The following is a 26317-nucleotide window of genomic DNA, read 5'->3' as shown; positions in this document are numbered from 1 at the left end:
GATAAATAAGCAGCAACTAAAGCGTATATATATCACTGAAGAAAGCGTCCATTTAAAGCCCTGGTGACACCACAACAATCCTGCATCATTGGGGAATCCCTACCGGGAGCTTCACCCCTCCGTGGATGCTGCGGTAGGCCCCGCCCCTTCAAAGACGTTAGGGGAGTCCCGGGGACGTCATTGAAGGGGCGGGGCCTACCACAGCATTCACGGACAGGAAGCTCCCTACACAATTGTAGCCGCCATCGGAACCCTCGCAGTCTGCTTTGAAATGCAGCCATTTGCCCCAGAGCTACACCTTCCTCAAGCGTGCTCTGGGGGCTTCCTTTTTTTTAAAAAAACAACTGGGGCGTTGCGCCGGCTTCCATAGGCGTCACTGGGGCCCCCATCACGGACTCGCATACCCCCGGAGCACCGCATGGAACACAGCGGGCTCCGGGGGTTTCATTTTTAAAAAAGCACCTGGGGCCTTGCGCCCGTACCACACAGACGTCATCTGAGCCCCCCCCCCCACCCCACGCCTTACGAACCCCCAGAGCTCGCCATTGAACAGAGCGGACTCCGGGGGACTTCTATTTAAAGAAAAAAAAAATGGCGACTTGCGCCCACGCCCCCAGGCGCCACCGGAGCCCCCACCACAGCCTTACGAACCCCCGGAGCTCCGCATTGAGCAGAGCGGACTCCGGGAGACTTCTATTTTAAAAAAACAAGTGGCGACTTGCGCCAGCACCCCCAGGCACCACTGGAGCCCCCACCACAGCCTTACGGACCCCACGGAGCTCCGCATTGAGCAGAGTGGACTCGGGGGAGGGGGCTTCAATTTTAAAAAAATCAACTGGGGCCTTGGGCCAGCGCCTCCCAGGCGCCATCGGAGCCCCCTCCCCCACCACGGCCTCACATACCTCCTGAGTTCCGCATGGAGCACATTGGACTCCGGGGTGCTTCAATTTTAAAAATCAACTGGCGCCTTGCACCCGCGCCTCCCAGGCGCCATCAAAGCCCACACCCCAGGCCTCACAAACCCCATAGCAGCGCCCTTGGTAAGTGGGCTCGGGATGCTTTTATTTATTTATTTATTTTTAAATCCAACTGTCGACATCCATACCCCAGACCTAGCCCTCACCCGGCCTATTATGGCCCCGGACCCTGTGTGGACTTGCTGCAGTTTGGGCCTCGCGCATAACGACCTTGGACATCTATCAACAGGCAGTTCACCATCAGAACCACAAGACCTGCCCCGTGGGTGAGTACTTAAACAGTTTTTATTTATTGCTAAATTGTTTGAAACTGTTTTTATTTATTGTTAAATTGTTTGGGGTTAATTTTAACATTAATTAAGACAGCATAAACATCAGCATACATAGCGTTAAGCATCCTTTTAAAAATACACCAGTGTTCACATTAAATGCATTGCTCTTTGCGTCTTTTAAAAAATAAAAAATTACAGCCATGTTTCACAGCTCCCATTATTCACCTTAAACAACCTATCACAACGTCTTAAACATTATTTAAAACCATATAAACGCCGTCCTACATAGCTCTAAAACCCCTTTTAAAATGCAACTTTGTTAACTTAAATGCATTCCCCAACACATCAAATAACCCATAAGCATCCATCACTGATCCATCCCCTTATTTACCTACCTCCTTTAAACTGTCGCATGCAGCGTTAATCTGGGACAAGTTGCTCTGATCCATTGGAAGTCTTTAAACTTCGGGTCTGGTGGGCCTGTGCAGCAAAACAATCCACGCACATTGTTCCAAATGGTTTGAATAGCTGTTTATGAGAGTACCCTGAAGTATGCTTTTTTATAACTGTCCGGACATGTTAATTGGAAGAACGACCCCCTTTATGTATGGGGCGTGTTTAGAATCTTGTAGTACGGTTCATTATTGGTAATAGAACATTATAGTGAGGTTCATTATTGGGAACGTTTTCTGACCACTGACGTATTTTTTTAGATGCCATTTTAACCTTTGACTTCTGTTAATTAAACCTCGGACCTGTTGTGGGATGAGCTCTGACTGAAGTTTTAGGGGCCTGGTCTGCTAATTGGAAGGGCGCCATCCTTTATGGCGGAGATTGTTTAGAATGTTTTCCGGCCACTGCCTTGTTTTGTTATGTGCCATTTTGCCTCCCTTGACATCGGTTAATGAAACCTGCGTATCTGTTAATTAAACCTGAGGTCTGTTTTAGGAAGAACTCCGGCTGTGGGAGGCCGCGGCTCGGCTTTCCTGCCGCCACTTCGCCCCCCCCTGCTTTGAGGATACCGGGACGGTAGGTTCTGAACTCAGGCGGAGATAGATGTGAGCCGAAACTTGTGTCGCTGCCTTCCAGAGATAGTAGTCCTGGAACAGATTTTTTTTTTTTTCACACAGTTGTATATAGCGCGAACTTGACCCAAAGGTATTTGAGAACTTTTCATGAATATCAGTTACATTACACATGGAAACATTAATTTGCCAATAATGTCTTCCAAGGCTATGATTGACAGGTTCATTGTGTTTTACTCACTGCTGATTTCTCGGCTATATAACCTTGCAGCAGAAAGTTTAAATGCAGAATCGACATCTCCCATACCTTGGAAACATTCATAAAGTGTATGTTATGGCGGGCGGCAGCTTCCTTTTTCATTGCTGGCCCGCTGCCTGTGTAGTAGAGTCCCGAGAGGTGCTGTACAGGCTAATTTATTTTGGGTGTTTGTAGACCTGTTTGGTCTGGTGCTCTGGGTTTTATTGGTGATTTGAGTATAACACAACAAACCTTACGTGAAGTATCCTTAAATAAACGCAGTCACCCATACCGGGCTTAACACATACAATGTGTTAGGTGGCAGGCTGCGGCTAAGAGCCTTCTTTTTCCGAGCCTATGCCACTGCCAGTACTGCTACCGAAGGGTAGGTGTGACAGGTCAGTGAACTGGCTGATGTTTAGGCTGTTTGTCTGCCTGTTGAGTCTGGTATGCTGGTTTTTACTGTTGATTTCCATTGTATTACTGCAAACCCTGTGCTGCAGCAAGCATACATTCATGCAGTCTCATGTTCCTTTAAAATTGACTACATAGCATTTCTTCATAAGTTCAAAATTGCCACTATTTGCAAATGTGGGCCACTCTTTTAGCCGTCTGATTTGCTAATGGGGGCCACTTTTATTTTGGTGCCAGGGCTTATTTTCTGTCCCAGTCCAGGGTTGGTTGGGAGTTATTTCCACTCTGGTCTAGCTTGCAGACACAGGTGAGTTTTCTGACAACTCAAGATTGGACCATCCTCGGCTCTTCTACTCACATAAATCATCAGTGACTGCTGCTGCAGCCTGGGGGCCCATCTGCCCAGCTCAGCTAAAGAATGTGGAAGACACCCGGGGTAAGTGCTCATCCGTGTAGTCAGGTGTGTTACACACTCTCTCTGCACTGAAGATCACTGAATTCTGCAGCATGTGCATAAACCTACTAGACTGTACTTCCAGTTTCATCCATATGGTACTAATAACCAAAGGCAAGTTATTCTTAATTTCATTTTATTTTGAAACACACTGGTCTCTACAACTTACTCTGTGTCTATTAAATGGTGTTGATCCAAGATTGATGTCTTGTGCTAAGGATATGGCGCAACAGACTCCCTGAGAACTTCCTCATAGTGTTTCTTAATTGCGATGAATGATGATGCCAAAATTGTTTTACAGTACAGTCATCTTAGAAAGAGGCTATAAAGTAAGGACCTTTCATTTCAGGAGTTTTGCATTTGTTTCAAGATATTTTAGAGCTTCTCGTTGCTCAAAAGGTTGCAATTTGCCCCTGCAGTTGATGCTGTATGCACAAGTGCCTCTTTCCTCCTCCCACTCACCCCCACTGCTAGACGCTGTTTATTGGAGTGTTATATCTCTCAGCAATGATATATAATTATTACCTCACTACTTTTTTCCTTAGTACCAAATTTGTACTGGTTAGTATCTTTGGTTGTCAATCACATAGTTTTTTAAGATGAATGGAAAATCTTTGCAAAAGGGACAAATGATGGACGGAATGGTGAACAATGCAAACATTCACCCGGAGTCACAAAGATCTGGGTTTAAACCGTTCTTTTGCTCACCACGCCACCCAAGTTTGGACCCAGCCATATGCAAATCAGTCTTGACCCTGTGTCTCAAGGGAGGAACAGTCCAGAGCGAACTGCCAAGCCAGGTCCTCCCTATACCGGAAACGAGCATCCTGGAAAATCTTTCCAGTCATAAATGGCCCAGTGCTTAATTTGAGCCGGTGGTTTCCAATGCTTCCACTTAATTTTCAACATCGGAGCTTCACAGTCTGCCACAAGGTGGTGCTATCTGGGTAATTTAGAGATTACCACAACAACAGTTAATTATTAATTCACTATACATTAAAAAATATTATTATGTGACGCCCAAGCCATTCTTATAGTTTTGGGGACCTGAAACACCCCGAACTGTCACACTTGTAAGAGTGTGATGGTTAGTAGTTGTGCTTTTACTATAATTGGCAGCATAGCAGGGGCAAGATGAGGTGCAAACTGCAGTGGCCTCCTGACGAGAGAACTGGCACTTTTTTTTTTTACAAATTACAATTTTACAAATTAAGCACTACATTCAGTATTAGCTGTACACACTTTTGTCAGCTGCCTACCACATCGAATCTTGCTTCGCAATTCTACAAGCTACTACAGAAAATGATCTAAAAGATATTCATATTGACAGTGCCAATAGCTTGAGCATTGCCGAGGCCTATTGGCTTTGCCAATGCGTGTTTGCCTTATGTCTAACCTTTGTCCCTTTCACCGCATTTGAGCTTGGGTAGGCGAAAGTAACGTCGCCGCCCTTGCCATCTCCAAAGTGCCTGGAAGCCATATAGCTATGTACTGCGCTTCGCAAACAGCGTTAAGCCTCAGCTGCATTTACAGTGACGTTCATGATTTTAATGGACTATACCAGAGGGTATTTAATTTCGAGGCACCCCGGCCCTCACCCTTTTCTGCCGAATAGTTATTATTTTTTATCCTGTGTTTTGAAGACTTGGCCGCCTTTCATCCTCTTCAGCGCGCCAAAAACACATTTTCGACTCCAGGAACGAAATGGAAATTAGGAAAAAGGGAAAGCGTAGGGGTCTTGATTACAAATCAGAATCGGACATCCTGCAAGCCCCGGCTGTGTTATGTGTTTTCAACTCCGTGGAAATAGATGTGCGCGTGGAACTGGAAGTCATTAGCGGGCTCATCGCGGCGCCTCTCGAACCGTTCCCCGGAACTGCGTCCGCCCATCGACGCGCCGCGCGCCAAAAAACTGGGGCTCCCCTGACTTGAAAAGCAGTTTCGGCGCAGGAGCCTCTGTGGGTTGGTCAGAAAGACGCCGACGAAAAGAAAATCAATTCAATTCCAAGCAGAGCGCGCGGAGGATGTTCAGCGCCCAAGTGCCTGCCCCTTAATTCAAGGAGTTCTGTAATTCAATGAGCTGCCCTCAGAAGAGGCTCATGTGTCCAGGGAAACTGAAGCCTGGCGAAGCAGGTGTCTCTAAGGAAATGCTGCTGATCAGGGGGAGCAAGGCGCACCGCCTCTCTGCCTTCGGGATCCACTGCTTTATTTGCCTGTTATCAACTTATTGAGAAGGCTGCGCTCCCGTGCATCTTTCAGGCTCGGTTTGCCGGCTTTTCAAGCGATATTCCGAGAAGAATGGGAGAAATTGAAAGAGAGGCCAACGCCACTGGAAAGATGGCTTTATCTCTCCACACAATGTTCCTGGCTGCGTCCAGCTTAGTGCTGGGGTTCACCTTCATCACCGGTGTCATTGGGAACGTCCTCGTCTGCTGGGTTGTGTACAGCATCAAGCCCTTGCAGACGGCTAACAACGCTCTCCTGGTCAACCTGGCGGTCATAGACCTCTTGAAGTGCTCCCTTGACATCCCTCTGCTGCTGCTGACCGTTGCCGTGAGCCGTGAGGATTTGGGGGAGACAGTGTGCACCATCCAGCAGTTTTCGTACTCGCTCAGCAGCTGCGTCCAGTTGTTGACCTTGGTCATCATCAGCGCCGAGAGTTTCCAAGCCATTGATTTCCCATTTGAAATGCAGCAAAGGACAGTCCGCATCAAGCAATTAATCTTCATGATCTGGGCCGCAGGGTTCCTGGTGCCGATTATGTCCATAACATTTGCAAAACACACTCCTGTGTACCTGACCTGCCGACACCAGCCGATAAATGTTCAGAACTACTTTGACCCCTTTGGGGTTTGCATTCTGGTTCCCATTTGGATCATCAGCCTGGCTCTCATTGTACTCCACTACTTGAGGATCTTTTTTGTCGTGAAGCAGCACTCCAATAAGATCTTCGACAGCGGAATACATCTGAAACCGGCCACACAAATTACTGGAATGTCTTGTGTCAAGGTCTTCAAGGCGAACAACCTACAGTGCCACAGCCAGCCTACTGCTCAAGTTCCCTACTGCCCGACGGCCATCGTGATGACCGAAAGTGAAGAGGAGAACAATAAGGATATCCCATTCTCTGTTTCCATATGCTCCCCTGGAAGCCAGCCAGCTATGCCGCTGATCCACCTCCCTCAAGACATCCCTGAAAGAGTTGGTGCTGTTTGCCTCCTCTCTGTGAAATCCAAAGAACATGCCCGAAAGAGAATGGAAGAGAAAGTTGCCAAAAGATTTGGATACATCTTCATAACTTTCCTAGCATTCTGGATCCCACTGGTGGTTATCCTCTTCCTGAATTTTCTCCTGAAGAAGGACAGTTTCATGGTATGTCTCAGTCAAGAAATCCCTCTATTGTACAGAAGGCCATTCTTATGTGCATTTACTTGCTCCACTCGTTTTTAACCTAATAGGCAGTGTTTTATTGCATTTGTATTTTATATTTGGGTTGTTTGTAAAGTGGCAATCGAAATGAAGCACCACTAAGCACTTTCGCAGACCAAAGATACAGTTGAGACACAAATGAACCACCCCTGATCACCAGAGCAGGCAGTGGGCTATTGAAATAGACGTTGTTTGATAGTTTCTCACCTGTAAGTAGTCAATAGTGAGTTAGGGTTGTGTTCCACAATGCAGGTCATTGGGCATTGGCCGCGATGTGAGAGGCAGCGTGCAGCGCCTGGTTTGGCTCTACTTTGTTGGATTGTGGTAAGACTGAATAGGCACTTACGTCCGGCACTCAAACTTCTGAATTCTGCTTGCCTTGCACATATATTCAGCAGAAGATTTTGCATATCAGTGTCACAGTGCCAAAAATTGCCGTAAATGAAAGCAAGTATTTGCATACGTATTAGATTTGGTCTTTTATAGTTTGTAGCTTTAGATTTTGGTTTAGTTTTTGCCACAGTCATGCAATTATGTTGCATGCAGGGGCGTAACAAAGGCCCCCGCAGCCCCCGCGGTGCGGGGGGGCCCCGCGCTCTAGGGGCCCCCTCACTCAACGGAGCCAGCAAACAAGCCTCTAAGTCTTCATGAATAAAATGGTGCGCAGGGCCTCCCCTCCCCATAACTTAAATGGTGCGCACGCCATGCCGGCCTCTTAATTAATTAAATGGTTGGTGCGCATGCCCAGGGCCCCGGACTCCGGGCCCTGGCCGGGCCTCCGAGGCTCTTCGTAATTAAATGGTGCGCGGTGGCGCGCAATTGTCTCCGCGTTGACGCGGTCTTCAGGGTGGGGCTTGTAACCAATGCCATAGTCATGCGCATTGCGCAGTGCAAATTGAAAGTGCACGGTGGCGTGACTTGTGAGGCATCCCAGTACTACTGTACTGAGAAGGACCGGCGTCACAGTGCGGCCGCGGGACATAATTTTATTATTACTAGCTGCCACAGCGGACTGTTAGGGTCACACGGTGCCCCTCACTCTGTCCCGTGGGCAGCTCAGGATCACCTTAGGCTATTCCTGTACACTCCTGGGGACCCAGGACTCCTCGTCACTGACTCAGCATCTCGCTGAGATCCCAGGAGGCTCGTCGCTGGCTCCAGCGCGCTGCCGTGGACCCCTTCACTCACGCAGCACTCTGTGCCGACCCCCAGGACGCCTCCTTATTCATTGCAGCGCGCCGCTGGGGCCACGGGATTTCAATACAGACCCTATAGGGGTTCTCCACCTCCCGCCAGCGTCTCACAGTGGGATTCTTAGTCAGAGACTCGTGGACACCACACTTCTGCATCTGGCACCCTGCAGGATACCCTGTCATCTCCTCTAGCTTATGACCCCTGCACAGACTTTGATGAAACTCCATTCTTGAGTCGGACGTTCTGCGGTGAAGTCCAGGGCACACAGGTAGGTGCCCTTCCCATCTTCTGCCGTCAGTACCAGTGAGCACAGGTATGGGCACCAGAACACTCTGGGGCAGCCCTGGACCCGCACAATGGTTAGGCCAATGGCTTGAAGGCGTGTCCCTGAGAGAATAGAGTCCTGCGCGTACATTACCCGGCATACACAGGGTGATGCTCACGCACCCCCCCCCCATTCCTAGCGGCCAGTCCACCCGGTGCCTGTGACCTGGGGCTAAGCAGGGTCGGACTGGCCTTTAAGGCAATCTGGCAGTGCCAGAAGGAGGGTGGTCTGGCAGGTCAGTGTGTGGGCTGTTTTACTGTTTGTGGGTCTGTTTTAAAGTCTGGAGGGCCAGGTATCCAATTGATTAGTCTGATTTATCCACATACAGTGCCTGCACCAAGCACAAATACATGCAGCCTCACATACATTACAATGCACGTATACCTCGTGTCTTTACAAGTTCAGAACTGCCCTGATCTGCATATGTGGGCCAGTTCGTTAGCTATCTAATTCATCAATGGGGGCACTTTTATTTTGGAACTGGGCTTATTTTCTGACCCATCCTGACTAAGGGGCCCTTCTAAAGAGTTGGGTGGGGCGGGTGAGTGTGTGTGTTGGGGGGGGGGGGGATAGGTGGCCTAAGAATCTAAGGATACCCTCAGTTACTGCAGAGGTATTTGTAATCAAATAGTCACAAATCACTCTGGACTTTTCACCAAACTTGACTTTGCGAAGGCTCGTTTTTTTCTTGATTGAGTGGTGTGAGGCTCCCACAGCAGGATCCTGCCTCAGAGAGCACAGTGACGGGCAGAGGTGAAGGGGTGGCTGGTAGCACTGAACATGCCTCTAAAATCAACCAATGGCCATTCCTCCTATTTTCTCACCATAGCAGTGAAAATGTGTAGGATGGGTCTGAAGGCTGTTATTTCATTTGGCTCCCGGATGCCAAAACAATGACAGCTAAAAGGTGGAATTCTCCCCTGCTAGCCTCCTGCTATTATCGAGGGGAACGATGCTTAGCAACTTCGCACTATACCTTAATTTAAGAGGGTCCCGTGATTGAAGCGACCCCTGCAGGCCACAGTGTGCAACCATTTGTTCACAGGTTTGAATTTTGGTGGATCGGTTCAGACTTTCATCCTTACGAGATAGATAAATCATCAGCGTTGGACTGTGAAACAGAAAGCGTCCACTGAATGGTATGCTTTATTATCCATGGGCCCGGCCTGGGGGAGACACGCTGGTGTGACAACAACATACACCAAGGCACCAGTCAGGCCACTCCCGACACATGGAGCAGCACGTGACAGGCACTCTTCACAGCAGCGCCACAGGGCTGCGAGGGGCCCACCCTCCATGTCACAAGCATCATAGCTATGCTCTCACATGAGACACGCACTCTCGGGAGGGCCACAGCCTCACTGCAAGGTTCTACCAGGAGGTGAGGACAACCCCTGCTCTTCTGGTGGTATAATATCCACTGACATTCGCCACGTAGAGGGGAGGGGGAGGGCACATGTGAGCAGAGAGCGCAGGAGCCTGGTGCCCATGTTTAGCACACCTGGGAGTATACCATGCGGAGCATAATGTGAGGAGTTGGGGACATGGACAAAGCCTGAGGTGGAGGTAGATGCAAAGAGGAGCCTGGAGCACATGGAAAACGGCGCGTGGGCCTGGAGCACGAGGAGATTGTGTGCAGGGCATGGATAGCTAGGCTGCTGTGCCAGGTCATCAACACAGACAGTGTGGGGAACACTTGAGCTGGAGACACCTGGGCAGAAACCGCGAGGACCCATTGGCGCATGGAAATACTTTGTGAATAGCCCAGGAATCTCAGACAGCATAAGGAGCTTGGGGTGCACAATATGAGGGCCCCGAGGGCAAATAGAGAGTGGTGGAGCTTGGGGTACATTGACAGTGCAGGGGCATGGTGGGGCACATGAACAGTGAGGAGTACGGAGCACGTGGGCAGAGTGAGGGGCGCGGGCACAGCACAGCTTGGGGAACACGGACACACAGTGCGGGGGCCTGGGCCACATCGACAGACAGAGAGAGGAGCTTGGGGTACATTAACAGTGTGAGCGGCCTTGGGCACGTGGACAGATAGTGTGAGAAGCGTGGTGTACATGGACAGGCAGTATGAGTGAGCGTGAGGTACAAAGAAAGTGTAAGCGGCCGGGGGCACGTGCAGAGATCGTGTTTGACGCAGGCTTGGGCATGTGAACAGAGAGCATACATAATTTGGGGGAACAGTGACAGTGTGAGCAGTCTGTGGCACATGGATGGATACTGTGTGAAGTTTGGGGTACAATGACAGACCGCGTGTGGCGTTTGGGGTACATAGAGAGTGAGGGACATGTGGCACAATAACGGGTATTGTGAGAAGCTTGGTGTACAGGGACAGACAAATTACCTGGGGCAAATGAACAGATAGTGTGAGAAGTTTGGAGAACACACACAGTATGCAGAGCTTGGGGTTCAAAACGTCCCCCACAAGAACAATGAGCACCCGAAGGACTCACACTGGTAAAATTAGCAGCAATGAGGTTTACACCTAAATTGGGAACCTTTGACTGTATTTTCTATTTTTGGCCCCTCTTTAACACAATATACTGTTCCCAATGCCTTCCAAGTATAGTTATAACTGTCTACTCTGCCCAACCCAAAATGGATCGAAACTTTGCTTATCTGCAGTCGAGTGAGGTTGTAGAAGTCAAGGGGGAGGGAGTGGAAGGGTAGGAGCAGGAGACGAGTGTAGGGTCACTTGCGCCCTATAGATCAGTCCCAGGGCCACTGCATAGCGGCAGGGGCTTAGACGACCGAGTACCTTCGTCTGACGCCCACTGCATCCCTACAGGTGGCCTCGAACAGCTCCCACGGGCAGGTAATGCTGAGGATTTGACAATTCATGATACAGTGTTGATGTGGTAGATGTAACACACGATGGTGCAATATTCATTCCAAATGCTGTGTTGCGTCACTTTTCAATCCTGTATTCATAAACTAATGTTTTGTGTTTGGCACACTGTACACAGCTGTTAATCCCTTTCCTGCACCTGCACTATAGTAGATCTGCCAGTCCCTATTCTACACCGGTATTATACCACTATCAATCCCTATCCTACACCAGCACCATAACACAGCTGTCAATCACAACCCTACACCTGCACTGCAGTACAGACGTCAATCACTATCCTCCACCTGCACTATATTGCAACAATCGATCACAATCCTACACATGCACTATTGTACAACAGCCAATTCATATCGTACAGCAGTCAATCCCTATCCTACACCTGCACTATAGTACAGCAGTCAATCCCTATCCTACGCCTGCACTATAGTACAGCAGTCAATCCCTATCCTACACCTGCACTATAGTACAGCAGTCAATCCCTATCCTACGCCTGCACTATAGTACAGCAGTCAATCCCTATCCTACACCTGCACTATAGTACAGCAGTTATTCCCTATCCTACACCTGCACTATAGTACAGCAGTCAATCCCTATCCTACGCCTGCACTATAGTACAGCAGTCAATCCCTATCCTACGCCTGCACTATAGTACAGCAGTCATTCCCTACCCTACACCTGCACTATAGTACAGCAGTCAATCCCTATCCTACGCCTGCACTGTAGTACAGCAGTCATTCCCTATCCTACACCTGCATTGTAAAACAGTACTTAATCCCCAAACTGTCAGGCTGTTTCTTCATGTCGTGTTGGTAGTAGGGAGCACCTTGCAGTCTGAGGGGTGATAAGGCATTGCTCGCCTACTCATCCAGGACTCCTGGAATACAGTTATATCAACTTATGTGTAAGTCACAACTCATGCTGAGCAGTCGAGGCCTAACTCGTGTGAGGTGCTGTGAAGGACAATGTCCTCTCAGATTTAATACTTTGCACAGTGACGCATGTGCGAAATTGTCACACATCAATAAAACAGTTACACATGAAGGATATTTAAAACTTGTAGCCCCAGATTTACTATAGTTTTGCATGGTGCTCGCATGACAAAGCAGTAGCATTTATCAACTTCCATGAGGAAAAAACAAACCTGCCTATGCAATGTATCACAGCTTAATATGATGACCCTAGCAGAATATATGAAAATAACCCCCAGGAATACTGTACAAACACATCCTGTTTAACTCAGCTCAGCGTATGAGTCTCGTACCTTAATATAAATATATATATATATATATATTATCTACTGGCGGTCGCCAGTAGATAGTTATAGTTAGGACCATGTTTCCATAGGAAATCCGCAACATTCTATTTGAATAACTTTGGCGCCGGTCGACGAATCCTCGCGAAATTTTCAAAATAGGTGGGGCGCTACGCTCCGCTCCTACCCTGAAAGTCTCGGGGGGGATTCGTCAAGCGGGGGCTGAGATAAAAGGGGGGTCCCAAAACGCGTTTTTCCCATGCATTTTTCCATAGGACCTTTAGACACAGCTACAGCCCGAACGGCTGAACAGAGTTACATGAAATTTGGCAGAGAGGTAGTCCTCAGGTCAAGGAAGTGCCTTTTGTAGGTCTGGTGTAAATCTGTTCAGTAGTTCCTGAGAAAATAGCATTTAAATCAATATATATATCTGAGCCAGCTTACGGTGCGCTTACCGTGCGCTTACGGTAAGCTTACCGTACGCGTACGGTGCCGTGCGCGAGCGCGATTCTGATTGGCTGTTAGATCTTAGTAAACATTCGAATCGTTCGAAACCAGGAAGCGGCGTCCGCCATTTTCTCTCTCGCACTCTGACGGGGAGAGGATAAACAAAGACCAAAAACATGTAAAGGGACTGTTTAGACAGCTCCAAACCACCTAGCTTTGATTTATGTGTCCCCAAAGTACCCCCAAGGCCAAAAAATCATTTTTATTTTTTTTCGAAAAATCGCCGATTACGCTTACCGTACGCGTACGGTAAAAATAATTTACAAAAAAAAAATTATCCCCACTCTCCCCACCCCGTGTGCAAATGGTGCCCGAAGGTCACCATTTGTGCTTGGCACATTTCAGCTTCGAAATCTAAATGCTTACCTTTCACAACGAAGCGCTGAATATGTCCTCCATGTGCGCACGGTGCGCGAAGCGCATCGTGCGTACATGGCCCATCCACGGCACTAACTGTGTAAAGTGGGCGCGCGGTGCGCGAAGCGCACCGCGTGCTCACTGTGCGCGCACGGTGCGCGCACAGAACGAACTGCGTTAAGTGGGCGCGCACGCCACGAACGGCGTAAAGTAACTTAGCATTTAAAAAACCGTACAAATTCACTGAAAAAACCATAGGTTTCACACACGTTATAGTTAGGAATTAGCATTTAAAAAACCATAGGTTTCACACATGTTATAGTTAGCTGGACATTTTACTGATAAAAAACCAATGAAATTCCCCCGTTATAGTTAGTGCAGGCAACTATAACTCACGCGACCGCAATCCTCTGCTGATGACATATGTGTCTTTATGAAAAAAAAATATTTGTAATATATGTATAGCTAAAATTTAATGGAAGAAGACATGGGCAAATAATTGTCTAAATACAGTATTAGCATCAGCAGAGGATTGCGGTCGCGTGAGTTATAGTTGCCTGCACTAACTATAACGGGGGAATTTCATTGGTTTTTTATCAGTAAAATGTCCAGCTAACTATAACATGTGTGAAACCTATGGTTTTTTCACTGAATTTGCAAGGTTTTTTAAATGCTAATTCCTAACTATAACGTGTGTGAAACCTATGGTTTTTTCAGTGATATATATATATATATATATATATATATATATATTTACTGCTATCTACAATTTAATACGTTTCTTGAAATAAAAAAATGAAGAACAGGCAAAACGTCTAGCCCCAGATTTAGTCAAGTGGGTGCTGTGCTCGCTCAATAATACAATAGTACTGATCAACTTTCATAAGCTATTTTTGCACATAAATGCACCATACCAGAGGCTTAAATGACATTGCGTGATGTAGCGCAAAGTTCCTGATAACGGATGCAAATTGCAAGAGTACACTTCGTGTAATTTGCATAAAATCACACAAAATGCTCCCCAATAGCCTTTTCGCTGCGGTACAATGTTACATCACTTTTATGTTGGCCACAACGTTTGTGTTTTACATGGCACGTGTGGCCACTGGTGCTCAACCAGTTGTAAATACAAAGCCGGGTAGTTATTGTCCTTACCAGGGGTGTAACACAGGCCCCCGCAGTGCGGGGGGGGCCAAAGCTCCAGGGGTCCTCTCAGCATCACACGTCGGCCGGAGAGCTCCAGATAGAGTCTGGAGGGGGCCCCTCCACGTACCTTGCAGGGGGGCCCCCTCAAGTTTCGTTACACCAATGCTGAGCAAGTGTGACCATGTGTTCATTGTGTCAGCTTGATGTGCACGGTCCCTGCAACATCACAGTGTGTTGTCTTCTACGGATGTTGCCATGTCACCTCAGCGTTAGCAGTGACCCTGGACATGTAGCCCCGCACCTGCACCCCGGCATGCACAGGCTGCATGTGCTGGTTCGGCGGGGGGTGGCACGGCATGGTCCGGATGTGGCCCGGTGCAGGAAGTGCAGTAAGTGTGTCTCTGTATTGGGGTGTTGTCATCACTAGGGCCACAGTACACGATGTTGCAATTTGGCATGTACCAGGAGGGCGGGCCCGCAGGTACGGGCACACGTAGTAGCGCTAGGACACTCGGGGTCTTGGCACATGCATGCCAGGTGTGATATGTATCAGTCTTGCGGATGCATGAGTCTGTTGCCTGTTCTCATTCGCTGCGCGGTCCCAGCCAGCCATGGGCTGGACACCTGTGTCCGCCCTGTCCAGACCATTGGCCTATGCCCAAGTGGGCTCACACTTTCGAAGGCCAGCGTCGCGGTGTTGTTGGCATGGCGCTGGACATGCTCGGACAGGCAATAGAATGGTGCCCATAGGAGTGCACATGATGCAACCGTGCAGCGCACACAAGTGTGGGTGCCCGTGGCAGGGCAGAGCAGCTGTGTGGCAACGTGACACAAAGTGAGTCCGTTCATGTGCATCGTGCTGGGCGTATCATCCATGATTCCCAGGTTCGCAGACGTCCCACCACACCCACGGCCGGCCTCTGTACGTCTCCTGTATGCATGCAGCTGGCCAAGTTAACATAGGGATGAAAGGTCCTATGTCTGTACTATCAGGCGGTATCACATCTGCAGCTCCGAGCAGGAACTTGCATGTGCCCGGCACCCCCTGACGGGTACGATGGCATTTGCTTGCGAATCCCACACTACGCACTGCCCGGCGTGAGACCAACGTGTACACATCCCAAACGCAGTGGTCCTTGGTCGTAGTTGGCGTGCGTGATATGGCCTTCGCACGTACTCCCACCCCACCCAAGGCCTGCACCCGTTGCACACAGACACTGCTCATTGCACCGAGCTGTGCCATTTCATCCTCCGGACTGTCTGAGGGCAAGCCAGTGCCACTTCAAGCAGAGTCACGGACGCAATGGCAGACCATCCCGGACACATGGTTTACTCCAGTCACGTGGAGCTGTACTGTGCATGTCTGCTGTATGTGCTGGGGGCACTGCCATTGGCTGTGGATCAGTTACAGGGTGGGTTTCTGCCTTGCGCATGTCACCTGCGTGCAGCCTGTGTTGCATTGACGCTCGTGCATATTCGAGTGGTCCATGGATGTCTGCCTCTCCAACATAACGGTAGCTGACCTGGATTTCGACGTGTGTGTGCGCCCCCTGTTGGACCACGACCAGGAGTGTCACCAGGATGACTGCTTATGGCCAGCGTGGATGTTCAGCATGCAGGCTGGAAACTGGACCTGGGAGATGCACGAATTGTCGTGGGCAGTGAGCACATTGAGCCACTACCCTATTGGGCTTTGGTGGACATTGGGTCCACTGGTTGGAGTCAGCACATCTGTCCTGGTCAGCTGATGGATTACTTCGATGACATGTCAGATGTGGTGGCAGACGATCGCTCATTGGAGATGTTGGCCTACGCAGCTGCACTCGCGTTCATGGACGAGTGACAAGACACCTGCAGCCACAACTGGATGTGAGCCATTGCACTTGTCGACACATGGTTGCATGTTGTGGATATGGTCACAAGTCCAGAGACGACAGTGGACATGGCTACATTGGCCAGGACTCGTGTTCCAGGAGCGGACAACCAACGCGGGTTGGCACTGACTTGTGTTGGTGAGGGACTCCCCCGAGATGGACATGGGCGCTTTCCTACGTTCCTCATTCAGACATGCTGCTGCATTGGTCTGCATGTCCTGGCACTTCTCTTTGACATACTGACTCGCACCTGTTGATAAAGTTTCCTCACTTTCACTTGTCTCCAACTGTGTTGTGTCTTGAATTGCATGCCAATGTGTGTCACAGACTCTCTGGCTCCCTGCCATCCGTGCATTGCTACCCCATCAGGACTGTGTGTTTGTACATGTGCATTATCATGTCCCTGTTTCATGCTTTGCCAGATGCATATGGCCGTTTACCGGCCACAGGCAGGTGCACTTGTGTCCTATGTTTGGTTGTGCACAAGTTGGTGTTTGTACCACATTATGTTGGATGTTGGGGTGCTCTGCTTCCTATGTGTGTGTGCTGCATTGTGTGTGAGATGTAAAGCAGAAGGAATGGGACCCCCTCAAGAACTTAATTTAGGTCAGGGAGAAGAGGGGCAAAAGACAATCATACTATAAAGACTCCCTCATGACCTCTATTTCTTTTACATACGATTCAATTGAATTCAAAAAATGGGCCATACAGATTATAATATATTACACAAACAACCGTATTTTTTATGTTTTTATTTACTCCTTTTTATAAAAAAAATGTTTTCTTTGGTACATTTCTTTTGATCATCAAAACGTTATCAATGTATCATTTATTTGTCATAAACAGTCGATTAATATACTCATCACATTTATTTATAGTATATCATGTCACTTTTTATCACAATGTAATCCCTAGGAAAAAGCTAAATACATCACAAAAAAATCTTTTTTTCACATTCTCCTATACATACATACCAACTCAATCCACATTCATACCACTTTCATAATCACAAACAAATAATCCCAAAAAAAAGAATTTTTTTATGGAAAGTTGGAGATATGAGAATAGCAATAATCTCCTTGGACCAACAAGACAGCTGCAGAAAGCAGGATATAGATGTCAGTGGTCAGTGGTCGACGCGTTTCGATGGCACAGGAAAGTAAAGGCCACCAACATCAGGACCCAATAAGTAATAAGGATTAGCAATGCCCAGGGAGTACCTAAGACAAATATGTATAAAGATAAAATCAATAATTGACCCAAAAAATTCTATTAAAGTAGAAGAAATTCCTTCACATGTTGGGTGACAACTCAATGGACCAACGTAAGCAACCTGTATATTTTTCAAAATAAATTGATGACTTACTATAAAGCATGCCTTAATACTTTTTTTTCAAAGAGACAGAAATTAGAATTTTTGTGTATGGAGTGCTATCAGAATGAAAGCACAACCTACATTGTATTTTTATTTTCAAAAGAATTTTTAATAATCCTAATATTAATAGACATCCATGAGAAAAGCCAATATATAGTCTCAACACCAAAAACAGACCACCAAGTGTATCAAAACCATCACAGAAATAAGAACATAATATTAACCATATATACATCAAAAGATTTTTTTCTCAATGTGAAACCTTATGATAAGGCAGAACTTACTTGCTATCAAATTAATTGCTGTCTATGATGAAATCAATATTGCCGTCCATTATTTTACTTACTTTTCTGAAAAAGGAGAAGAGATCTTCATGTAATTTAAACAAGTTCGGACGAGTACAGGGGACAAAGGACAGGCCACGACTCAACACCGCACGTTCTTCTTCATTTAAAGTGACCGAAGAGAGATTAAAAATCGGTAATGTATCATTACATACCGATCCATTCTTCTCACATTCTACCGCCAATATTGTTGATTGCGGGTTTTCAGATATGGTTGCTGATTCTGATGTTGAGGGGCCATCGGTAGAGAATCTTCTCTGTTTGGTGCCCATCTCCTGTTCCTGCCTCTGAATTGTCCTCTCGATAAAAAAGGAGATTGGCCACGGAATGATTGATGGTTATATTTGTTTCAAGGCACCGTTGACGTAATTTTTCTTCTTTGCTTGTTTATGCATTTTACATCATACTACTTATTTCTTTAAAAAAATATAATCATCTTTTCCCTGTAGGGGTAACTAGTTTATAGCTATATGTATCGCTGAAAATTATTCAGTGAGTAGTAATTTTATCGTAAAGAGGTAATATACGAGTTATTTTCGGTTACGCGACTGCCAATCTACTCTCAATAGGCTGTATATAACCTAAATGAACCTGTACTAAGATGGCGTATGTTTGTTTGGGAAGTTTGTCCCTTCTCTAGTTTCATGCGTTTGCACGTGACAATCCCGTATTCAATATGCTCCAATTTCATTGGAGGGTGTCGGTATATTAAGTCGAAACTGACGGTGCCTTGGCGTTACGCCGTATCGTACCAGTGGGCTCTCCCGGATGGTTTGAAATTTGAAACGTGCGATGTAAACCAATAGGTAAGGAACCTCCCAAATACTATGCACAGGATTAATTGTCTTTTTTAGTTTCTGGGGTTCTGCTGGCTCTGTTAATATTCTTTAGTTTTTGATGGTATTTTGTAGAAAAACAATGTTATTGTCCTTCTCTTTTGTTTCAAATTATTGGCATGTTTTATTGATGTCGTCTTTTGTAAATATGACCAGTGTTTTTCGGCTCTCTTTCAGTCATACTCTCCTCATATATTTTTTTTGTTTCTTTGATTAGAAGGTAGAAACGTATTAAACCAATAGTGTTGTAGAATGAGCCTGCGGTTGTTTGTTTAGACTGACACTTTGTAGGATTACATATGTGCAGTTTTGGGGATAGCTACGTAGCCTTAAATCTTCTCGTTGGACAACTATTGTTCGCTTGGTTGTTTCCACTGCCGACATTACTTCGTAAATAAGGGTCCTTGTATAATGTTAGGACTGTGTCTTTACTAAAGATAGGGTAGGGATAGGAAGATAAAAAGATATTAAAATCAAGGACTCTAATGATACACATTCTAATACGTGCTCTGCATTTAATAGCAGGAAGCTGTAGGAGAGTGAAATGTTGCATTAAATAAACTTACATCTATAAGATAATAAGTATTCTTCCGATATCTTCTTTTTCTCTTACTATTTGTAGTATCACGACGACTAGAATACAGTGCTTGTTCTCTTTTCACTTAAGAAAATTGAGACATGATACATTGATGACTAATAACTTCTTGAGAGCTTTATAAGCTAAAAAGTCATGTTGACCAGTGAGGACGAGCGATTAAAACAAATTTAAAATAAAAGGTAATAAATTATACTTACCTGCTATTAATGACTCTGAGTTGAATAAATACTGACATGTTAAAATCAGTCCTTTGTACTTTTCTCACAGACTGAACCTTTGTAAATCGTCAATACTAAATAATGGACGGCAATAATGATTTCATCATAGACAGCAATTCATTTGATAGCAAGTAAGTTCTGCCTTATCATAAGGTTTCACATTAAGAAAAAAATCTTTTGATGTATATTTGGTTAATATTATGTTCTTATTTCTGTGATGGTTTTGATACACTTAGTGGTCTGTTTTTGGTGTTGGGACTATATATTGGCTTTTCTCATGGATGTCTATTAATATTAGGATTATTAAAAATTCTTTTGAAAATAAAAATACAATGTAGGTTGTGCTTTCATTCTGATTGCACTCCATACACAATAATTCTAAGTTCTGTCTCTTTTTAAAAAAGTATTAAGGCATGCTTTATAGTAAGTCATCAATTTCTTTTGAAAAATATACAGGTTGCTTACGTTGGTCCATTGAGTTGTCACCCAACAGGTGAAGGAATTTCTTCTACTTTAATAGAATTTTTGGGGTCAATTATTGATTTTATCTTTATACATATTTGTCTTAGGTACTCCCTGGGCATTACTAATCCTGATTACTTATTGGGTCCTGATGAAGGTGGCCTTTACTTTCCTGTGCCATCGAAACGCGTCGACCACTGACCACTGACATCTATATCCTGCTTTCTGCAGCTGTCTTGTTGGTCCAAGGCGATTATTGCTATTCTCATATCTCCAACTTTCCATAAAAAGTTTCTTTTTTTGAATTATTTGTTTGTGATTATGAAAGTGGTATGAATGTGGATTGAGTTGGTATGTATGTATAGGAGATTGTGGAAAAAAATTTTTTTTGTGATGTATTTAGCTTTTTCCTAGGGATTACATTCTGATAAAAAGTGACATGATATACTATAAATAAATGTGATGAGTATATTTATCGACTGTTTATGACAAAGAAATGATAAATTGATAAAGTTTTGATGATCAAAAGAAATGTACCAAAGAATTTTTTTTTTTATAAAAAGGAGTAAATAAAAACATAAAAAATACGGTTGTTTGTGTAATATATTATAATCTGTATGGCCCATTTTTTTAATTCAATTGAATGGTATGTAAAAGAAATAGAGGTCATGAGGGAGTCTTTATAGTATTATTGTGTCTTTTGCCCCTCTTCTCCCTGACCTAAATTAAGTTCTTGAGGGGGTCCCATTCCTTCTGCTTTGCATTCACGGTTATTTAACCGTGGGATTTTCCTATTTTTGATTTTATATAAGAGGGATTTTTTCCTTGTGGGGTGACATCCCTTGGACCACAAAGTAATTTTACTGTAAGTGCTGTTTTCTTTTTCTTTTTGTTAAATGTATGTGTTTGGGATGTTGTAATAGTAAGAGCACTGGTGTTTATATAATTGTCTTGTGTTGTGTAAGGATATTGGTATATTGGTCAATTTTTATTTACCTTTTCCTGATGGAGGGACTTAAAACCTTTGGTTTTTCAGACGATGATTTTAATGCCTTATTAGGACAAATGATGACAAGTGACAATCCAGCTCCCTCACATTTAAACGATAATGGGGAGTGGAATAACTTGTTGAATCTAAAAAAGAAATTTAAACGCATGGAATCCCATGCACATTATATGCTTGAATATCTCCGAGTTGGTGTCATACCATCAGGCCTAAGGGTACGTAATGCCCCAGCCCTCTTTGTAGAAATCCGTAAGTTCCTGGAGCGGTGGTCACTTATTGCTAACCCCTGCTCCAGGGACTGGATGATTCTTATAATAGAAACTGCTAGAGAGGTCATGGCAGTATTAAATCAGGAAATAACAACATTAGAAGAAAAACTGAAGACTTCCACTGCCTTGGGAGATGCCAAAGCTAGACTTGAGAAAATCAATATAGATATGAAAGATTTTGACATTTATCTAACAAATAAAAAAACTGATAAATTAAAAAAGGATATTAGATGGTACACAGAAGAAAAGGCATATCCTTATCTTAATCCTACATACTATCAAGAGTGGAATCAAGATCATCAAGGATACAATAACTACAATTTTAGGAGGAGAATAGTAAATTTCTCTGACACCTATTCGTCAGATTCTGATAACGATAATGGTCATGATATGCCAGGAGGACAGTATAGCTCCTATAGGGGTAGACGTATGACACATCAATCATTCCGTGGCCAATCTCCTTTGTTATCGAGAGGACAATTCAGAGGCAGGAACAGGAGATGTGCACCAAACAGAGAAGATTCTCTACCGATGGCCCCTCAACATCAGAATCAGCAACCATATCTGAAAACCCGCAATCAACAATATTGGCGGTAGAATGTGAGAAGAATGGATCTGTATGTAATGATACATTACCGATTTTTAATCTCTCTTCGGTCACTTTAAATGAAGAAGAACGTGCGGTGTTGAGTCGTGGCCTGTCCTTTGTCCCCTGTACTCATCCGAACTTGTTTAAATTACATGAAGATCTCTTCTCCTTTTTCAGAAAAGTAAGATTAAAAAAATTCTTCCTTGATCGTCCTCTTACTTATGATGACCAAAATCAGTCAAGGTGTAAACCTCCATCACAATTTACTCCCACCTTGGATATGGTGGGTCCTGAGGTTAACATCTTTGAGCAGAATGTCCTTAAAAGAAGTAGGACGTGTCACCAAGAAACCACCTTTTCTACAAAATAATCTTTCACTTTCAGAAAACAATGCATTTGATAACATCAAGTCCAATAAAGATTTGGTTATAAAACCTTGTGATAAGGGTGGTGGGATAGTCATCATGGATAAAACTCAGTATCATGAGAAAATGTCCAATATGTTGGCCATTCCTCAACATTATATAAAGTCCCACCCAAAAGAATTATTAAAACTTAAGATGACCATTCTAAATATCACGGGTAAAGCATTACATCATGGTGATATTTGTGAAGAGGAGTACAATTTTTTAAATAAAACTTGCCCCAAGATTCCGGCCTTGTATGGACTGCCTAAAACCCATAAGAACATATTAGATCCTCCTATGCGCCCTATTATTTCGACTATTGTCTCAAGTACTGAGCCTTTATCTAAATTAGTTGATTCTTACCTTTGCCCTCTAACACAGAACTATGCCTCGTACATTCGTGATACAGGCGATATGATTAATAAGATCGAGGGTTTACCATTTAATTCTAATACACAGACATTAGTATCGCTTGACATTGAGGCTTTGTACACTAACATTCCTCAGTGTCAAGCGTTGCAATCAGTTGCTGCATTGTTACAGAGAACTTTGGGTGATAGACCAGATGCATTTATATTAGAATGCTTGGAGGTGGTTCTTATGAATAATTTTTTTGAATTTGAAGGATTAACATACAAACAAATCAAGGGCACCAGTATGGGAGCTTCATGTGCTCCAAGTGTGGCAAACATATACATGGGAGAATGGGAGATTAAGAATATTTTCAATGAGGCTGCTCCTTTCTTTGATGATGTCATTGGTTGGAGACGTTTCATTGATGATATTTTTTTTATTTGGTCAGGAAACAATGATTCTTTGGACAAATTTATACTTTGGCTAAATGCAAGTGATTGTAATTTGAAATTCACTGCAAAAAGCGGTGCTTGCCAAGTGGAATTTTTGGATATTTTAATTTCAGGATTGAATAATATCATTGAGGTAAGCCTATTTAGGAAACCTACCTCTAAAAATACGATATTACACTACCAAAGTTTTCATCCTGCTAGTCAAAGGGATTCAATCCCATTTGGTGAATTCCTGCGCATTAGACGTAATTGTACTGAGATACAGGAATTTCATAAACATGGAGATGCTTTGAGGGTACGACTTCTGGCTAGAGGCTACCCATGGAGATTAATAAGACATGACTATAAAAGGGCAAAATATTATGATCGAGATGCTCTACTGGCTGGTACCATCCATACACCTAGGGATCAGGTGGTATGCGTTATAAATCACTCCTCATTGAATTATAAGATTAAAAATATCATCATGAAAAATTGGAAAATCTTGAATAGTGATGAAAATGATACTCAGTTGGAACAGCCATTGGTGGCATATCGGAGAAATCGTAATTTACCTGACCTCTTAGTGCATACAAGACCGATTTCATTTAATGCTCCACGTCAATCGAGCTTGTTTGGTCTTCCAGCTATCTTAGGCAATCACAAATGAGGCTCTTGCCATGCCTGTGATAGTGCTATTGTTACAGATTCCATGCAATATCAGGAAAGAACGGTTAAATTAAGATATTTGACCAATTGTAGGAGTCACAATATTGTGTACATGCTAATCTGTCCTTGTGGGTTGGCGTACATTGGAGAGACTTTACGAGAATTTCGAGTTGGATATAGCGAACACAAATCAGCTATACGTACCAAAAAGATCACAGCCCCTCTTGTTCAACACTTTGTTGATAAAAACCACTTGGAAAGTGATCTTAAGTGGTGTATTTTAGAGAAAATCCAGGGTAAAGTAGGGACATCCATGGATACCATCCGTAAACAACGAGAAACCTTCTGGATTTTCACTTTTGATAGTGTTAAACGAGGACTGAATTTGGATATACAATGGTATATCACTAAACCTTGGTGATGGACAATTTTGTGTCCCTGTATCATCCCTTTTGAGGACGATACCCTGTAAAATGTAGAGTAACATAGCGCTAATGACCATTTGTGATCCATAGAGTTAGCGTAGGTGTAGGTCATATAAAAATGTCTTTACTCACTAATGTTGACATTCAGTTCCAGTTGCGATTAGAATACCGACTTGGATATATCTTTAGATTTTGCAGTTAATTCTGTCACCTTAAGATCTATGATATGGGATTGGATTTATAATACGCTACTACTAGGATGGGAGTTCCATAAGGGTATTGTGTTTATACATTATTCTTATGGTTATATTTGTTTCAAGGCACCGTTGACGTAATTTTTCTTCTTTGCTTGTTTATGCATTTTACATCATACTACTTATTTCTTTAAAAAAATATAATCATCTTTTCCCTGTAGGGGTAACTAGTTTATAGCTATATGTATCGCTGAGAATTATTCATTGAGTCGTAATTTTATCGTAAAGAGGTAATATACGATTTATTTTCGGTTACGCGACTGCCAATCTACTCTCAATAGGCTGTATATAACCTAAATGAACCTGTGCTAAGATGGCGTATGTTTGTTTGGGAAGTTTGTCCCTTCTCTAGTTTCATGCGTTTGCACGTGACAATCCCGTATTCAATATGCTCCAATTTCATTGGAGGGTGTCGGTATATTAAGTCGAAACTGACGGTGCCTTGGCGTTACGCCGTATCGTACCAGTGGGCTCTCCCGGATGGTTTGAAATTTGAAACGTGCGATGTAAACCAATAGGTAAGGAACCTCCCAAATACTATGCACAGGATTAATTGTCTTTTTTAGTTTTCCGGGGTTCTGCTGGCTCCGTTAATATTCTTTAGTTTTTGATGGTATTTTGTAGAAAAACAATGTTATTGTCCTTCTCTTTTGTTTCAAATTATTGGCATGTTTTATTGATGTGTCGTCTTTTGTAAATATGACCAGTGTTTTTCGGCTCTCTTTCAGTCATACTCTCCTCATATATTTTTTTCGTTTCTTTGATTAGAAGGTAGAAACGTATTAAACCAATAGTGTTGTAGAATGAGTCTGCGGTTGTTTGTTTAAACTGACACTTTGTAGGATTACATATGTGCAGTTTTGGGGATAGCTACGTAGCCTTAAATCTTCTCGTTGGACAACTATTGTTTGCTTGGTAGTTTCCACTGCCGACATTACTTCGTAAATAAGGGTCCTTGTATAATGTTAGGACTGTGTCTTTACTATAGATAGGGTAGGGATAGGAAGATAAAAAGATATTAAAATCAAGGACTCTAATGAGACACATTCTAATACGTGCTCTGCCTTTAATAGCAGGAAGCTGTAGGAGAGTGAAATGTTGCATTAAATAAACTTACATCTATAAGATAATAAGTATGCTTCTTATATCTTCTTTTTCTCTTACTATTTGTAGTATCACGACTAGAATACAGTGCTTGTTCTCTTTTCACTTAAGAAAATTGAGACATGATACAAGGATGACTAATAACTTCTTGAGAGCTTTATAAACTAAAAAGTCATGTTGACCAGTGAGGACGAGCGATTAAAACAAATTTAAAATAAAAGGTAATAAATTATACTTACCTGCTATTAATGACTCTGAGTTGAATAAATACTGACATGTTAAAATCAGTCCTTTGTACTTTTCTCACAGACTGAAAATGTGTAAATCGTCAATACTAAATAATGGACGGCAATAATGATTTCATCATAGACCGCAATTAATTTGATAGCAAGTAAGTTCTGCCTTATCATAAGGTTTCACATTGAGAAAAAAATCTTTTGATGTATATATGGTTAATATTATGTTCTTATTTCTGTGATGGTTTTGATACACTTGGTGGTCTGTTTTTGGTGTTGGGACTATATATTGGCTTTTCTCATGGATGTCTATCAATATTAGGATTATTAAAAATTCTTTTGAAAATAAAAATACAATGTAGGTTGTGCTTTCATTCTGATAGCACTCCATACACAATAATTCTAATTTCTGTCACTTT

The 26317-nt window shown here is 43.9% G+C and overlaps 1 protein-coding gene and 1 long non-coding RNA gene across 2 annotated transcripts in view; both read left to right on the top strand.

Annotated features, from left to right (window-relative positions):
• Positions 1 to 250: 250 nt before the first annotated feature.
• Positions 251 to 26317, top strand: part of LOC146868289 (uncharacterized) — a 102257-nt gene continuing 76190 nt past the window's right edge. The window contains exon 1 of the long non-coding RNA XR_014962852.1: positions 251 to 1243. This is a non-coding gene — a long non-coding RNA (uncharacterized LOC146868289). The remainder of the gene's footprint in view (positions 1244 to 26317) is intronic.
• LOC146868290 (orexin receptor type 2-like) lies at positions 5451 to 6830 on the top strand. Its single transcript, XM_085614195.1, has one exon. It carries the CDS (start codon positions 5679 to 5681, stop codon positions 6828 to 6830), a length of 1152 nt encoding a protein of 383 aa, XP_085470321.1. The 5' UTR covers positions 5451 to 5678.

This window comes from Triturus cristatus, chromosome 1_2 (assembly GCF_964204655.1).
Source record: "Triturus cristatus chromosome 1_2, aTriCri1.1, whole genome shotgun sequence".
Lineage (NCBI taxonomy): Eukaryota > Metazoa > Chordata > Amphibia > Caudata > Salamandridae > Triturus > Triturus cristatus.
The sequence above is the reverse complement of the archived record's forward strand: the minus strand, read 5'-3'. Positions and strand labels throughout refer to the sequence as shown.

What these genes read in the sequence shown, in the direction of transcription:
- LOC146868290 (XM_085614195.1), top strand. Translation starts at nt 5,679, where the DNA reads ATGGGAGAAATTGAAAGAGAGGCCAACGCCACTGGAAAGATGGCTTTA.